Consider the following 17,676-nt stretch of genomic DNA (forward strand, 5'->3'; position numbering starts at 1 on the left):
CAACAAAAGGAGTTGTAAAATTCCTTAACATGATAGTAAACTATCAAGAAAATTCAAGTACTAAAGTAAATAAAGGTACAAATATTTCACCGAATACAGGAGTTTGCATGGAAACTCGGAAGGCAAGAAATTTAGAGTCCAAAATTAAACCAAATAGATTCGGAGCCATTGTTGGAATGCATTCGGATAGGTAATCATGAAAAGGAATTAAATTATCCTGCTAATGTTTAGCAATTCCTATCGTATCTAAAATTACATCCCAACAGTAATTATCTATTATATTGTTAATACATCGTTCAAACGAATATCTAATAGTGTCTTTCCTCAAAGCAGTAAACTTTTCCAAATTAGAGAAAATCATTTTCAATTCATCTTGATCTATATAATAAGATTCACTTTCTATTAATCTCCTAGCAAATTTTATATATTGGTTTGAAATTATTATTATCGACTTGAGAGTTTGCCATATTTCTGTATTAAACTGACCCTCATAGACTGAGAAAATTAATTGCAGATTTTCACTAGCATCAAGTTGGTAGGTATCAAAATAATAATTATCAATCCTACCAAGTGTTCTCTTTCCAATTATAACACTTCTTGTAAGGGTTGATATTTCCATCAATATGCTAGGTAGAAGAGAAGCATCCAACAACTTCTTTGTAGCAGATATAACTAGATTATTGATAGCAGAGATGCGATCTGAACGATGAAAAAACAAATCTTCAGCTTCAAATTTTTTTTCTTGTAGACGATTTATTAAATACATTGTACATTTTAATGATTGCAACAAATTTCCACTAGACTCTAATTTATAAATAATTGCTTCAAACAACCAATTTGACGGTACTCCCAACCTATCAACTAGAAACTTCCACTTCACATCATTTAAGTAATCCTCAGGATTCAAATAATCGGGATTCTCCTGTATGTTTCTCATAATAATACAATTAACAAGACTAGAGCTTGAGTTCATGTTAGTATGCATTACAACATAAACTGCCCATTCCCACAACCCAAGAATTTCAAGTTCCTGTATGAACATTAAGTTTAATTTATTTGAAAATTCCAATTCATTACCATTACAACTAATATAATGATAAAATGTGAGAACTCTTGTAATTAGCCAAGTAAATGAAGAAGAAAATTTTATAGAATCTGAGTTGTTAAATCGGCAGAGCTCTACTTGTCTAAGTTTTTCATCGCAAAAAAAAAATTTAATGATTTGGAATTGTATCTGATCAAACATTTCTTTTTCGCCTGCTTCTGATGGATCTATATTAATATCATTTGAGTTGACTAGTTTTTTCAATGTTTGTGTATTATCAATTAAAAAAATATTTTTCATTCTTTGTAACTTTTCGCTAAGCCTTGGATTTGTCGAATAATTTGCAGATAAGAATACATTATTTTGCCATGCATATGAAAAATCATCCACAAACGCATCTATATTGGATATTGTTTTGCATAGCCTATTTGAAGAATAAGTTAAATCCGAAATAAGACCAATTTTTGACCACCACTGCAAGTTTTCTCTTATTTGCAAAACTGACATTTTATTATTTCCAACTGATAGGCACAGAGACACAATCCTTGGAATTATAAAATACGATGAGCTTGCAGTATTATTAACTAGATCGAATAAGCTTCCGTTTGCAATATTATTCAATAGAAGATTAATCCTTTCTTCGTGTAAATATTGAGAATTTTGATTGTTATTGCTAAACTTAATATCCTGGATGTTTTTCATCACAATCTTTATCCACCAAGAAATCAGTTCCCTTAAATTAGTTTCAAAACGCCCTTCAGACTGATTATTTGAATTTTTAATTGCTAATTCTAATATTCCACCAATCAAACAAAATGTTTGTTCAAAATACTTTAAGCGTTCAAAATTCAAAGAGTTAATTTTGAAACCGGATAGATGTGAAAAAACTTGAACTTCTTTTTTCGTTATGCTCCATAAAAGGAAAATAAGTTTTATTATTGATTCGATTGAAACTCCAGAGCAACCATAACTTGTCTTATTTCCTATTATTTCAAAATATAGTCTAAGCCAGGCAGAAATCAATCTTCGAGAATAGCCCGGATTATTTGTTGTGCCTGTAGTCACAGATTCATTAATTTTATTTATTTTAAACAACGTAATCGATGTATTATAGTCGCTGACGCCATGTTTAATTTTACAAAATGACCTATGCGGCACCACAACAAAACCATTTGAGCCAATATAAATACCACTTCTAAAACAGATTGCATTATAGGCGGATTTCTTTAAGCTTTTATCTTTTTCCACGATGCTTTTAATTTCCGAATATAAACTAAAGTTATATTGGTTCTTCACAAAAAAATGGCTTTTAAATTTTACTTGCTTTGAACTTCTACAAAGTAAATTATTCTCCTGATGGTGGATATTAAAATTTGTGTCTTCGGGTTTTGTTAGGTCATCAGGAAACTCTTTATAAAGAGATAAAGGGCTATCCTCATTCAAAAAGCCGTATTTAGAAAAATGTGTGACTTCAAATTTCCATTCCCAGGTAATAGTGTCAAGGGAAATAAATCTTGCTCCCATTTGCTCAGTATAAGACTTAATTTGCTTTACACGATGATCATTAAACTCATCTATCTCCTGCGGGTCCTTTGAGGATATAGCTCTCTTCGGTTTGCAATTTTTGAGTGTTACAATAGCTTTCTTATTTAATCCTTCACCTACAGGAATAGAAGAGTCACAATCACCGTATACTGATACACAAAGAGGTTCTATAGAAACGACAAGATCAAGATTAATCCCACGTAAATCGGTAATCCCAGGCCAGACAATCTCTCCAACACCTTCCCTAACTATTTTGAAGTCTTCCACAACTGCAAGTCTTTCTTCCGAAAATGTCTTTAATACTTCTATCGACGGAATGCAGAAATAATCAGACTTGGTAAGTATTGGAGTCAAAGATTCAACAATGAATTCTTTTTGCTTTCTTACATAGGATTTACCTAAATCAGATGAAATGTTATCAATCAACTGATCTGGTCTTCTAGTAATAGGTCTAGGAGTTGTAAGGCCTATGGAGGTGCGAGCCTGACGCTCATTACTAGCTGCTGAAATAGAATTTACCGAGTTTCTGTGCTGACTTAAATATGGCGTCCTTGCCGCATTATTGCTTTCTATACTTACTCTACCAATTGAATTCCGAAATTCATCACTTTTGGCAATTTGTATATCCTGAGAAAAACGTGAAATTGAATCGAGGTTTATCAATGGCTTTGAAGTAACAGAAAGAGGCCTATTCTCAATTTTTGAAACTCTCGGAGAAAAAGTAGCTGAACTCGAATCATCAATTGCATCTTCAAATGTCTCGTCTAAGGGCACAAACTTGGTAGCATGAGATGTAGTAAATACCAAGGACCTGGTCTTAGAATTTGTGGGTGAATTGCTATTTTGTTCTGGAGATTGTACCGCGTCGAAGAACTGTTGTTGACGCTCAAGCAGATTTAAGAATGCGGCAGGAGTCTGAGGGTCAATAGTTTTTTCAATTCGCCTAACAGATGTTAAAAGTGCAGTGTTATGCCTTGCGCTTTCAGTTGCAAGCGCAGGAAGAGCTAGCTCCGATGAATTTGTAGTTCCTTCATGAGAATTTTGGCTCAAACTATCGAGTTGATATCTATTAGAACGAGAAATAAACTGTGGTAGAGGTTTCCAAAGCCATAGTGACTTTCCTCTTTCAGTGGAGTCCGAATACCTCGAATTCTGAATAATTGACTTGGGAAGCACACTATTGGACAATTTGTTTAATGCAGAAGGCCCGTTATTAAACACTATTGACGAAGCTTGTGTAGAAGGTTTACCAGACTGCCCTCCCCCTAGTATATTTTGCAGCTGAACTGAATTATTATTCAGCTGAGAATTCCCTGGTAAACTTGTTTGACTAATTGTAGAGTTCGAAACTCCAGAACTCAAAGATGACCATGAAGAATTAGTAGGGTTAATGCTCGCAAATCCAAATGATTGAGATAAAGGTGGCTGACCGAATAAGCTCGAACTAGATGTGTTTGAATTACTGTTATTTAATGCATTTTGAGGCTGAGTAGAACCAAATAGACCGCTTGAAGAGTTATTATTAAACAGACTGGATGAACTAGGCAGAGTTGAACCGAACAAACTTGTGGATAAATTAGTTCCGTTAGCGTTGCTAGAACCTCCACCTAAATTAGAACTACTTAATGCCTGATTATTTCCAAATAGCGGCTTCATTCCAAGCGAAGAATTTGACAAAGAAATCTGAGGCTGAGTATTTGAATTCGAGTTAAAAAGACTCAAACTAGTACTATTTGAAGTTGCTGGGCCTCCCGCAAACAAAGAACCAGATGTTTTGAAGGAGTTATCTAGTGACCCTAAATTGGATGGTTGCTGTCCGAACAAATTTCCACTATTTAAACTACTAATACTACCACCCAAATTATTATTATTATTATTATTATTAACAGCACTATTATTACTATTGCTAGAGAATAAACTGGGAGTGGAGAATAATCCTGAACTTGATCCGCTTGTTGAAGACTGAAGTGAAAATGAACTTGTGCTGTTTGAATTACCAAACAATCCGCTATTATTAGATACAAATTGAGGATTGCTTACGTTTGATTGAGAGTTCTGAAGTCCTTGACCAAGAATTGAAGTTTGTCCTAAACCTGAAGATGAACCATTAGAACCGAAAAGTGAATTTTGTGGTGTTGTTGATGATAAAAAAGGTGTTTGAGGTTGTCCAAATATTGAGTTTGAAATTGAATTCCCTTGTGAGCTAGGGCCAAAACCAGAGTTAGAAAATGAGCCATTTCCAAAATTATTAGTATTTGTTGAAAAGTTTGTATTTATCGATAAGCTATTTACAGGCCCTCTTTTTTCCTGATAGTCCTCCCATCTAAGCTCCTCAACTGACTTCTTTTGATCAATATCCTTCTGAAAGACAATAGACATAATTCTGGCATCACTATCTCTGTCGACTACAGGTTGAAACGTAATTCCATTTGTACCTTTTTTTGCTCCAAAAATATTTGAATTTGTCCCCATTGTGCCTCCAAAAGGTGAGCTCGATGTGTTTCCAAAAGTCTGAATAGGCATTGACCCAAAAATACCACTGCTATTTTGTTGCCCAAAATAGTTCGATGGATTGCTTTGAGATGACTGACCTCCAAGGCCTCCAGAAGTTCCAAATGAGTTTTGAAAAGAGCCAAAGCCTCCAGAGTTATTTGCCGGACTAGAATTAAAAAACCCAGAGTTAGGACCGATCGTAGAAGAAGAATTTGAACCGAAAATACTTGGCTGAGTGGAACTAATTTGCTGATTCCCTCCAAATGTACTCATCGATTGGCCAAATAGACCATTGGAGGGTTGACCAAAAACTGAAGACTGCCCAGTATTTCCAAACCCAGAAATAGAAGAGCCAGTACTTCCAAACAACCCAGGACTCACATTTCCTCCAAATAGGGGCGTTGATGAATTAAACAATCCCGTTGAATTCTGTTGTACCGTGTTAATATTTTGCGATGCCCCTTGCTGGCCAATACCAACCCCAAAAGAGGTGGATGCTCCGAATAATCCTCCAGAAGACTGTTGGTTTTGGTTTGAACCAAAACCTCCTCCACCGAGCATTTTATTTTAATTGATTAATTGGGAAAAATTTCGTGTCGTATAGCATCTGCCCCACTTGAAGTTGCCGCTCAATGGCGGCGTTTTCGTATTTTAGACATTTTAAATCTTTTTTTTCAATGCTTTTTCTCGAATATATTTGGTTTGTGATATTCTTATCTTATTCCAAATTGGGCGAGGGATCATGTTTGCCTGAATCCAAAGTATCAAAAGTAGATGACCTCTTTATTTTACTTACTATTAAAAGTTGTAGTCTATGTCCGAAATAGGGGACTGCTGTAGAGTAAACCGATGGAGCTTTTTTAAGCATCTTTATAGATTCAACACAAAACCTAAGAGATTAGTCAAAATGCTAAAAACGTAACAATTTGCTACTTACTTTTTTGTTGAAATTGTGAATAGCGTTTCTTTTCTGACTTTTGATAGTTTGGTGGTAACTAGCATGGGAATATGGCATTGGATTGTAATGTTCTTGGATTCACACTCCGCACGTAGGCTTCTACACAGAGTTTCAGCAACACTTTTTGTAGCGGCGTATGCTGAGTAAAGAGGGTCGGTCTGGAGCTGTGAGGACCCACTTCCTATACAAAGAATAGCCCCTCGATCCCTGAGCATATGTATTATTTATTTAGGAAAGCTTTAAAGCATTACCTACCTTTTTTTCATGTGGCTGTAAACAATGCGAGTCATCATCAATACAGACCTAACATTAACCTCTATTAATTCGTTAATTAGATCTATGCTAGTCTCTTCAAAATATTGTGCATGTGGATATGAAACACCAACATTATTTATTAAAATTCCAACATCATCAATTGAATCCAAATATTTGCAGAAGCTCGAGTAGCAAGTTGGGTTAGTAAAATCCATAACATAATACCTTATTTCTTGTCTTGAATCTGGTTTTTTCAGCGATAACAACTTGGAAAAGATTAAAATTCGCAAAATATATTTCAAAACTTACTTCATCTACAACACTTCGTAACTTTTCTTCATTTCTCCCTATTAAAATTAAGTTTAAATCTTCCTCAGCCATTTCTTTTGCCATTGCTTTTCCAATTCCATCGCTTGCGCCAGTTATAATTGCCCAATTTCCAAATGAAGTGAGTTTTCTCTCAGATCTGCTGAGCAAAAGAAATAATTTGTTTAGGACCATAGAAATGTAGTTCATCATTAATTTAAATAAAAATTCAATTAGGAAATTTTTGCAACTTCACCAATATTGGTTCATTGCGGCAGATACTTAAGTATGAATTTCATTTGAACTTTTTTTTCTTAACCTGAAAGATTTAAATATTTATTTTGATGTACTTTGAACTTACTTTAGATCTTCTAATTCTGTCTCTTGAACTTTAACAAAAAGGCAGGTGCAACACTTATACAAGATTATCAAAGTCATACCCAATATAACTAACGATAATAAAACAAGACATAAATAAATCCACCATGGCCATCCTGATGCACAAATATTTGACATGGTATTTTGCTGGCAAGATGCAATTGAATCCACTTTTGATGTACAAAAAAATTCTGAACTGCCTGATATTTTACAAGGAGAGCAAAACTTAGAAAGCTGGCATTCTCCACATGACTTAATTGACCTACAATTATCAAAGATATCCGTTTCAGTCAATTCATTGTTACCAAATGCACCAGCTCTAATCACCGCAACGTTATTACTCATAATTAAAAAATTTGTGTGTGGGGGGAGAAAGGATTTAGAGCCGCAGATAAAATATACAATTAGTTGAATATCTATTAAAAGCAAAATTCAAGCTAAGAACTAACTATAGACTTGTTTTTCTTCTTCTTCTTCGCTGAAAATGGCATTAAAAGAATTGAATTAATTTCTTCATCCGTCACTTTGAACTTGGAGTCGCAAATGCTTTCCTGTGCAAATTGCAAGCCGGAAATACGCTTCGATCCATTTGGAAGTAGCAGAAGTGTACACTTAAAGCTTGCAACGTACTCTCCTTTTCTCTCTGTCATTACAGGGTATGAATACAAAAGATTATGCCTAATGCATTCAGAAACCCCTAACCTTGCAAACTTTTCATCAGATATCATATTCAACGAAAACGGTAATGTAGGGAATTTTTTATTAACTTCACTGAGAAATTGCCTTGGGATTGGGCTTTTTAAGTTATAGCTAGTCTCAATAGCGCGTTTAAATACTGTATTTCTATAATCAGACTCCTTAGGAATACCCTCCCCACTGCTTACTAGAATATCCAATCCATAAACTTCATTTTCCTCAAATGTGAATTCATCGACTTTCTCATCTAGTGTTTCCCTTGAAATAATTACACGATTTCCATCGACAACATGTCTCTTTAGTTGATGTGATAAAACTCCCTGAACCATATTACAGTTAAATTCCTTGACGGTTCTGTTAAGCATAGATGTAACGTAGGAATTGGTGTTTCCAGGTTTTACAGTTCTAATAGCGACCTCCATTGCAGTACTTGCTGCCTTTAAAACATCTGCCTGTTTTCCTGAAATCCGCTCGGCTCCAATTACAATAGAATGTGAACAAATACTAATGAACCCATCTATATGAGCGCCTAGATCAATTTTGACTAAGTCACCATTTTTTAATGTTAAGCTTTCTGCAGGTAAAGGAGAGAAATTACCACAAATCTCGTTTACAGAAATGCATGTAGGAAATGCAATACCCTTATCCAGTTTCCTGCCACCCTCCTTTTTATTATAAACAGAATTAGATTTTTCCTCGATCAGAGAGTCGCTTTTCCTGCAAATTTCTGAAATATCTGCACCATCTTTACATAATGCAATCACATACTGAAGAGTTGAATTTACTATCTCCGCAGCGGTATAGTATTTAGTAACAACCTCTGGGTTCGATATTGACTCAGAAATACAAAAATCATTTATGCTTTCGAGCCCTTCTTGTTTTGACATTTTTACTTCAAAATAGTTAAAAAAAAAAAATAACCTCCTCGTCTTATCATTTCCCGCTGCAAACATTTATTAAACAACTTTATTTTTTAAATGCTTAAATTTAATGTTAATTATTTTGGATACAAAACAACAACGATTTTTGATATTTGAATTTAGGTTGTGGTTTATTATGAAGTCTTTTTTTGTAATATAAGTTTGCCATAATAGCGAGGCTAATGCTATTTGAAAATTCATTTGTAAAATGTTCATTTTGTATGTACGGTTAGCTCCATTTTCCTCCGACTTATCAACCAAGTTTTAGCTGTATCTCGATTTTTTTTTTGCGAATAAGCCTTTTTTCTTGTTCTTTGTAGTTTCTAGATAAATTGTCGAAGCTATTATCAAATAATTCTGAAACCTTTTTGGGCATTTCATCAATATGATCAACAGTTTTATGTTTGGGATTGAGATCCTCCATTTCTTTTGTCGTGTTGTTGCCTTTGAAACTGTCAACAGCATCTACTCTATCTAAACATTGGAATTTTTGATTATGAGCTTTTTTTTTTTCGCATGTGGAATAGGAAGGTTTTTCGTCTAAGCCCCTTGCTAAACTTAAATGTGTATTAGGTGATAAAGTGTTCGAAGTAATTTTTTCAAAGTTATTTAAAGATTGGGTAGATTTTGATATTGCGTTAAATGATTCGAGAATTCTAGAAAAAACTCTACATTTGGAACCTTTAGATGCCTTAAAATTCAAATTGCGAATTACAATAATATAGTTCTCCAATAAATATTTTAAAATGAGCTGAATATTGTTTCTACATATAAAGTCAAGCATTTCAATAACCACACTCTCCAATATTGATCCCTCTCCTCTATTTCTTGGTACCTTTAATTGGCCCATAATTAAGAAAATATATTTAAAAATATCATATTTAGTGAATAAACGGTAATAAAAATCATCTCGAGTTCCTAGGCATGTCCTCAAAAATTTAACAACTGAAATAGAAAAAATTTTATGAAATGGCCGAGTGGCAATACGTAGCAATTTTTGTGGCAATTGGTTTTGAAGTATTTTGTACTTGATTCTGTAATTGTGCTCTTGTACGCAAGTTGCGAGAATATCACAAAATAATACTCTTGCAGAATATAATGGGCTAAATTCAGTAAAAATGAGAGATTCGTTGAGTAAATTATCTATTAATCTGTCTAATATTCCCATATCATAAAATAAAGAAAGTGAATCATCTCTATCCGGAACATCCATAGTTTTTGGGTCCAATATTCGTTTAAAAATTATACAAATTTGCACTTGGACACTCTCACTTCTTGAATTAATAAAAATTTCGCATAGAGTTGCCCATAGTGAGTGGAAGTTATTAGATCTGTTGGATAAATCTCCGACTTCTTTAATACTTTCTTCTGGGTTTCTTTGGAAACGACAGTCAGTGTATAAATTGCCACTAATGTTTGAGCCATGCATAATAGTTTCTTTGTGAACTTTAACATATTGTGAAGTTGATTCATGAATAGCGTGCCTTAGAAGACCAGGATTAATTTCACAAACCATTGAATATACTTCAACTGCTAGGTCAATTGGCATTATATTAGAATAATATAAGAGCGATAAATCAGTATGATTTGAAATATTTTTAACATTATCATTTGAAGATAATTCTAGCATTTGCCTAGCTCCAATACAATTTTCATTCAAGTATCCGTAAAACTCGCTTAAAATATTGTTAACTTTAAGATTTACGAATATTTGATGGCGTTCATAAATCGAAAGCATTGGGTTTTGTTTTAAAACTGTCAAAACTGCATGAATGAATTTTGCAACAAGAAAGTTCTTCTGAAGGTTTTCCTTAAGGTATTTCCAAATGTCGCCTGTAGTTACAATCATGCTAATTATTGATGAGAAATTATTATTAATGATTGTTGCTATTCTCTGAAGGCTTTGCTCATCAAGATGCCTTGGCATAACAACATCTCTCAAATACATTAATCTATAATTAAGATGAATCATTCGAACTTCAGGTAGAGGAACAACGTTGTGAAATTTAACATTTTCCAGAAATTTTTTGTGAGAAAATTTTATTTTATAATTTTCCAATGACTCATCATATTCACATGCTTTGAAAAATTTTAAGTAATATTCATCACTTAATAAAGTTTCAAATACTTCATTAAAACTGCTGTAAAGAACTATTATTCTACGAAGGACTTGGAATATTTTATGTAGTCCAATCAAATTAGAGTTTTGTTCGAACTCCTCCATTAGGTTAAAAAGTGAATCCAAGAATTCACTACTTAATAGATCCATAACAATATTTTCAGAGTTAATATTGGAATCCAGTTCTAAATCATCAATTATTTGATCTATATTGTTTGAGTTTAGCTTGCCTAATAGCGCATAGTTTGCACTTTCCTCTGGTAATTCTGTTTCTAAAAGGTCAACGCACAGATTTGGAACTAAAGAAGTGATCATGTTCCATATTGAATTACAACTTTCCGAATGTTGAAAACTTAATGCTCTGTATAGATCTGAATTTAGCCCATCCTGCCAAGTAATGATACTTTCTTTCTGATGGCAATATTCTCGGTTCAAGTCGATAGGAGTGTTTACTAATTTAACTATGTTATAGTTTTCAACTTCAAGTAGCTCTTCAATATTCTTTCTTTGTGAATGCAATTCTTTCTCAAAATTAGGATCTTCGTCACTCAAGACCTAGGGAAGTAAACATAATAAATATTAGTTATAAAACAAGCTTACCAAAATATTAAACTTATCATTATCCTTATTTAATTTTAAAAAACCGGTTCCGCAATCAATCCAGTTACCGTTTTCAGGATTTACTTCGTAAAGCTTGACCCTACGGTATTCTAATGGCCATGCATTAAAACAATAAGCCTTATGTTCCGGGATTGTAATGTTCTTTATAGACTCCAGTTCTGAAAAATTCATAATTTATCCATTTTATAAAGAATCAAATTAAGTATGCGGCATGCTTTAAAAAAAAGTTATGAATATTTGAATAATTTATAAAAAGTTTACATTTATTTTAATTCAAAATTTGGCCTAAATTAGAAAGCTTTTTTTTGGAAATAAATTATAAATTAGCTAAATACACACTTTCTGTAAAATTTTTCAAGTTAATCAAAAAGAGCATAGTAGTAAAAGCTAAACGATATTTTAATTACATAAAAATAAATAAAAATGGAATTGTAAAGAGATGGAAAAATAGTAATTCATCCAAAAATATAATAAATTATCAAAATTGGGCAAAAATATTAAAATTTCATTTACAATTTTTTTTTTTAAGCAGCCAAATTTCTAGAAAGTTGAAAACGATCAAATATATTGATCTGAATGCTCCACAATATTATTTTAAAGCTTATTTTTAATGCACTAGCCGCCTAAAAAAATTATGAATCATTCATCTTTTTTTAAAAATAGTTGGATTCGATTCTTAAGACATGTTTGGGGTATTAATTCATCCTTTGTAAGAGGAAGCCTATTAAAAGGATCTACACCGTCAGATATCAATATTCTCTCAATTACTTTCCTATCCATTACCTTCGAGGATGTTGGAAGTAATACAGGATCCTGCATAATATCCTGCATAATCGGATCAAGAAATTCCTCTGGTATTTCTGTTTCATCGAGATTAGCCATACCCTGTCCAACTTCATTTTCTTCAAGCTCTTTCTGTAGATGTTTGATAAGCTGATTAAAGTAATCAGATTTACTTTTATTCATCAAACCTTCTCTTTGGGCAATATGGTGCGCCTTTACAAAAGTATGAATCTTAAAGTACCTTTGCTCATTTATTATTTCCGAAATCAAAATTTTTGAAATTTCTTTATTCATTGACTCACACTCGACTTTAGAATTGAATGCAAGAGTGACATAAGCCATACAGACATTAGCTAATAGTTGCCTGGGATTGAAGTTATAAACATCAAAATTACTTACTTTCAGTTCCAAACACTTAGGCCCTACTAACCGGTCAAGTGTAGAATTTAAGCAAGTCACAATTTGAGGTAGTATTAATGGAGAGTCTAATATTTCGAGAGTATAATATTCTGTAATTTTTTGCAATAAACTCGCAGATGCATGCGAAAGCTGCATATAACCTTTGCATGCATGTTCTAACCTTTCCACGGGCATTTCTTCAATTGTGCTCTCTATTTCTTCCTGATTAGAACTATTTGCTCCAGAATTGGGATTGCCCGGCTCAGCATGATTGCTATTATTACTTTGAGGAACTTGATTGGACTTGGACTCTCTCTTTTTAATCTCCGCTAGCATTGAAAGTCCCTCTTCAAGTAGATAGTTCAGATCTGAAACAAGTAAATGAATAAACTTTGTAAATGATTCATCTCTTTGTCTAACAAATATTTGTAACCTTTCCCTATGCAAATCTATTTTTAACAGAGATTCAAATAACATGATAATAGGTAATCTTAACGAAAACCGATCATAATATGGTGACTTTTGCACGTCATTAAAAAGAGAAATTAAAGCCGGGAGAATATATTCTGCAGTAAAATCACTACCTTCTATTCGATGCTTAAATTGGTGAATCTGAAGAAGGTAGTGTATCCCAACTACACCTCTTTGGCACCTGATATGGGGATTTTTGAAATAACTTCCATAATTTATAATAAAAATAATGAATGAAATATATGAATCAAAATCAAAACCAATCAAAATTTCATCATTTCCTTTTATTCTCAACAATAGCTCAGTAACAGATAATATATCTTCAATTAAACAAGATGGGAGCGATGAAAATTGTGGTGAAGGCTTACTGGATGGAATAGTTGACTTAAGTGCCATTGTAATTCGGCCTTGTTTAGAAGCCAATAGCGTATTCCAATCAGAATTTTCAACTCCATTTTCATCAAAAGAGTATATTGTTTTGAAAATGAATTGAATAAATAGAGATAAAAAATGCCAAAATGCGGACACCATATTTTGATGGAAAACTGCGCATTCAAATAATAATGCATCGCTGCTTAATTGTTCAAGATGGTGGTCATTCTTATATCTGTATCCTGGCGTGAGTCCGCTTCTATATTCATTTAAATCATTTAGAATGCTTTCATATTCCAGTAAAACTGGTTGCATAAAGCACCTGATGGATTTACACGAAATCCAAAATATTTGGGTTGGAAATTTGATCAAGTCTTGATACTTTAGATTACCTTGATTTAAGTCACTTAATTTCTTCTTTGACAAATTTAATGCAATTTCCATTTGATCTTTCTCACCCAGAGTTGCATCATTTACTAAATCACCTAAAAGATCATGTACTTCAACGCCAACATCATTTAATTGGTCAAATTTTCCGTACATATGAAATAAACAGTCCAACTCAGAAACTTTTTCAACTTTAACTGGTTGCAATAGCCTCAATACTATGTGCAAAAAATTAATTGAAAACCCACTTGTTGAAAGGCCAGAAGTTCTCATTATCAGAGAGCGTAAATTGTTTTGGATCTCTCGTGAATTTTGTACATTCCCAAACATTGACAAATCAGGTATTGAATTGTATATTTTTGATTTAGCCTCATTTGAAGTACATATAATCCCCATCCATTTTATTACCATTCTTCTACATTCTGTGTTTGCTTTAAGTATATTTTTTATAACCAAAGCTGACTGTTCATAGACCAATGAAAGATCTTGTTTAATCAACATCTTACTTTGATTGATATATGCATGAGTCTTAGTTAATATTCCTGAAAAATATTTCACAAGCGTAGGGTTTTCATTTGTTTTAAAATCCTTATCTATTGGATTTGGGCTAATAATACATCCCAAGAGAGAATCTTGCTGTTGAATCAATCCTGACGATACCTTTGTCCCTTGATTTGTAGTAGAAAATTTGATAAAAGAGGAAGTTTGAGTTATAATAAATGCAGTCTGCTTGAATTGGCTGAGGAAAATAATATTTTTTATGGAGTGAAGCTTTAAATCTGTAAATTTTCTTTGTCTAAGAACACCAATCTGTCTCTCAATATAATCTGTGAAAATAGAGACAAATAATTTAGAGTCATTACTTTCCATTTCCTGTATCAATGTGAAAAAAAATGAATTCGGAACAGAAACTTCAAAAAGATCTGAAACTGTACAATCATTACCATTGCACAATATTTCAAAAAGTTCGGGGCACTGAATTATTAATGCACAATATTTAGGAAAAAATTGAGCAAGGTCTGAAATCTTATCATTAATTTCAATTTTCTTAGGAATCGAACTCTCATTGATAAATTTGTTGTAAGAATCAATTAAGAACTGAAATGCCTTGATCCTAGGTTTATTATCTGATGATGAGAAAATAATCTTCAATCTGTGGAAAATAATATTCTCGAGATCATCAAATAATAGTGCAATTTTCTTTTCTTGAATTAATAATTCATTTCTGTATTCACCCAAAAATATCCGCTTTGTTGATTGATTTTCAATGGGGTTGTCAGTATATATCAGTGAAACCCCGAGCAGAGCACCAATGAGTGAATTTTCAATTTCCTCCTGATTAGTTAACATAGAAATTTATTTCTATTTTACAAAATTAAATCTTGCGCGCAAAAAAAGAAAAAAAAAAAAAAGATAATTATTTCACATTTTTTTGAAAACGTCTTATATATGTCAAATAACTCCAATTATTTAATAAACTAATATGTATGAATTATGCAAAATATAGAAATTTAGTATTCAATTTAATTATTCATCAAAAGGTAATAGTTAAATCTCTCATCTAACTTAAATTTTGATTCAATTTTGATATAATATTATATCTTTACTGAAAATTTGAATTTAAACTCGTAAAACACGTAACCAAAAAAAAAATTAGTGGCTACCGCTAATGCATTGTGACGTGCAATTAATAATTAACACGTAAATAAGTTTATTTAGCCCCTTTCTTTCATCGCGTTTATTTAGAAAAGAATGTGTAATTGGGAATATTATGTAAGTTTCATAACGACTTTGTGACTTAATAAACTCTTACATCAAATAAGTAATGAGAATTTACATTGTAAAAATGAATGTAAATAAAAATATTTTGTTTCCATGTATGAAAAAGGCGGAATGCAATATCTTATGTTCAAACGGAGTTTTGAGAGAAAACTATAACTCTAATGGATATATAGATATTATGGATAAAATATCAATTTTTCATATTCCTAGTCCACAAAACAACCAAAAACCAAAAAAAATATTTGTTACTAGGAAAGAATGCTGTAAATTACTTGATATTTCAATAGATGAATATTTATTCATTAATCAAAATTTGTGTGGATTGAAACCAATAATTAAATGCAGTGGGAAGATTATTATTAAAATGTCTGTAACGAGTGTTATCATTGCATGCAGAGATATTTGGATTCTGAATCCGGAAAACAGCAAAACAATGGAGATAATTGAAAGGCTATTAGAATGCACAGGATATAATATTTCGGTAGATAATAACACTCCCAGTACAAAAGTTTCATTTGCGGATGGCATCAGCAAAGAATTCATCTCTCCTTTAGTAGAAAATTATAATTCTAGTTTAGAATGTACTCTTAATAATAATTTGGATGAAACTGAGCATGTACTTTCAAGTTCAGTATTAAGCGCATTTACAGATATAAATACTTTGGATAATTCATATGATTATAAGAGACAGGAATCAATCGAATGCTCTATTTCAAGTAATACCCAAGAAAAGAATATTGATATCTACAATTATAGGTTTATTCCTCCAATCAACAAAGACTACTACTCTCATTCCTTTGCTGCTGTATGTATAGAGATAATATTAGAAGTACTGAATAAGGAAATAATTGAAAATATTAATTGTACTAAAGATGAGGTATTAAAAAGTTGTAATGTATTAATAAAGAGTAGTAAATGGTACAAGTACCCTTGGAGGTTTACTTTCAATGACTTTACAAATAAAAAAATGATTTCTAAATCAGTAAACGTAAGTTTTTCATCGGAAATTAAATTATATGTTAATTCCAAATTTAGACATTAGAAATTAGCATTTCTATATTAACCGATTGTTTAACAGAGATTTTGGAAGAAATTAAGCAAATTAAGCAAAATGATGGCGATGAATTAGTTATTTGTATTGAAGAATGGGAAGATATTCTGCACCGTTACATCCCAGCAATTTACCTAGCATCTAAAGAATTAACAGAAGTTAAATCCTCAATTACATTCAGCGACGAACTATCAAAGGTTTATCTTGATTTCCAGAGAAACGAGTACATGTACACCAACTTGAAGATTTCGCTACTTACGTTATCATGTAGCATTACCTCGGTAATCACAGGTAAGAATAATTTAAAAAATATTAAAAGAAAGTTAACTGGTCTCCTAAGGAATATTTGGGATGAACCTTCTCACTGGAATTGAACATGACCCCATAGCTTGGTATATTGTTACATTTGTAGTTGTTACCCCAATAATACTTTGGGGAATAAGTTGCTGGTTTACGGGTGCAATGTGTAAACGTGAAATAAATTACATAGGCCACAGTCAAGACGGATAATAAAATAATTAGAGTACACTAGAATAATAGTGCTGGAGTAAATATCAAACTATTTGCGGTCATTCAATATTAAGACAGATTCCCACAAAAATACTATGGTAGAATAAATTTACCTTTTCTTTGCAGCTGCAGCTGCCCTACTACCACGGCCGGTAGTTTTAGTATGTTGACCTCTAACTCTAACACCCCAGTGATGACGAAGACCCCTATGGCTTCTAATCTTCTTGAGACGCTCCAAATCCTCACGTAGAGATGCTTCTAGATTGTTTGAAGTAATATGTTTATATTTTCCATCCTTGACATCCTTTTGTCTATTAAGCATGTAAGAGGGAATGTTAAACTGTAGAGGGTTCGCTACAATTGCTACAATTCTGTTGATTTCTTCTTGAGATAGTTGCCCTGCTCTTTTCGATAAATTCACATCAGCCTTTTTGCAAACAATATTAGAGAAACGTCTACCAATACCCTTGATAGCTGTAAGAGCATACATAATTTTTTGACGCCCATCAACATTCGTATTCATAATACGAAGGATGTGCTGAAAATCCTGATCCATTATTTGCAGTGACATCTTTCAAATATATC

The 17,676-nt window shown here is 32.5% G+C and overlaps 7 protein-coding genes across 7 annotated transcripts; 1 reads left to right on the forward strand and 6 right to left on the reverse strand.

Moving 5' to 3' along the window:
* Positions 1–220: 220 nt before the first annotated feature.
* On the reverse strand, positions 221–5,644 carry ELE39_001485 (nucleoporin; the record flags this gene model as incomplete). The annotated part of the gene is made up of 1 exon (XM_067344524.1): positions 221–5,644. The coding sequence occupies one exon, from the start codon at positions 5,642–5,644 to the stop codon at positions 221–223; it is 5,424 nt and encodes a 1,807-aa protein (XP_067201462.1).
* Positions 5,645–5,801: 157 nt separating this feature from the next.
* ELE39_001496 (oxidoreductase) lies at positions 5,802–7,325 on the reverse strand (the record flags this gene model as incomplete). The annotated part of the gene is made up of 5 exons (XM_067344535.1): positions 5,802–5,973; positions 6,021–6,248; positions 6,297–6,562; positions 6,606–6,765; positions 6,964–7,325. 5 exons carry the CDS (start codon positions 7,323–7,325, stop codon positions 5,802–5,804), a joined length of 1,188 nt encoding a protein of 395 aa, XP_067201473.1.
* A 92-nt stretch (positions 7,326–7,417) lies between these two features.
* Positions 7,418–8,563, reverse strand: ELE39_001507 (proliferation-associated 2G4 metalloprotease; the record flags this gene model as incomplete). The annotated part of the gene is made up of 1 exon (XM_067344546.1): positions 7,418–8,563. The coding sequence occupies one exon, from the start codon at positions 8,561–8,563 to the stop codon at positions 7,418–7,420; it is 1,146 nt and encodes a 381-aa protein (XP_067201484.1).
* Positions 8,564–8,849: 286 nt separating this feature from the next.
* Positions 8,850–11,507, reverse strand: ELE39_001518 (uncharacterized protein; the record flags this gene model as incomplete). The annotated part of the gene is made up of 2 exons (XM_067344557.1): positions 8,850–11,270; positions 11,316–11,507. The coding sequence occupies 2 exons, from the start codon at positions 11,505–11,507 to the stop codon at positions 8,850–8,852; spliced, it is 2,613 nt and encodes an 870-aa protein (XP_067201495.1).
* A 468-nt stretch (positions 11,508–11,975) lies between these two features.
* On the reverse strand, positions 11,976–15,098 carry ELE39_001530 (U-box domain-containing; the record flags this gene model as incomplete). The annotated part of the gene is made up of 1 exon (XM_067344569.1): positions 11,976–15,098. One exon carries the CDS (start codon positions 15,096–15,098, stop codon positions 11,976–11,978), a length of 3,123 nt encoding a protein of 1,040 aa, XP_067201507.1.
* Positions 15,099–15,594: 496 nt separating this feature from the next.
* ELE39_001536 (uncharacterized protein) lies at positions 15,595–16,955 on the forward strand (the record flags this gene model as incomplete). Its single annotated transcript, XM_067344575.1, has 2 exons — positions 15,595–16,518; positions 16,566–16,955. The coding sequence occupies 2 exons, from the start codon at positions 15,595–15,597 to the stop codon at positions 16,953–16,955; spliced, it is 1,314 nt and encodes a 437-aa protein (XP_067201513.1).
* Positions 16,956–17,200: 245 nt separating this feature from the next.
* ELE39_001537 (ribosomal S18A) lies at positions 17,201–17,662 on the reverse strand (the record flags this gene model as incomplete). The annotated part of the gene is made up of 1 exon (XM_067344576.1): positions 17,201–17,662. The coding sequence occupies one exon, from the start codon at positions 17,660–17,662 to the stop codon at positions 17,201–17,203; it is 462 nt and encodes a 153-aa protein (XP_067201514.1).
* Between the last annotated feature and the right edge of the window lie 14 nt (positions 17,663–17,676).

The sequence above is a fragment of the Cryptosporidium sp. chipmunk genotype I genome (assembly GCF_004936735.1).
Source record: "Cryptosporidium sp. chipmunk genotype I strain 37763 chromosome Unknown contig_18, whole genome shotgun sequence".
NCBI classification, from domain to species: Eukaryota; Apicomplexa; class Conoidasida; order Eucoccidiorida; family Cryptosporidiidae; genus Cryptosporidium; species Cryptosporidium sp. chipmunk genotype I.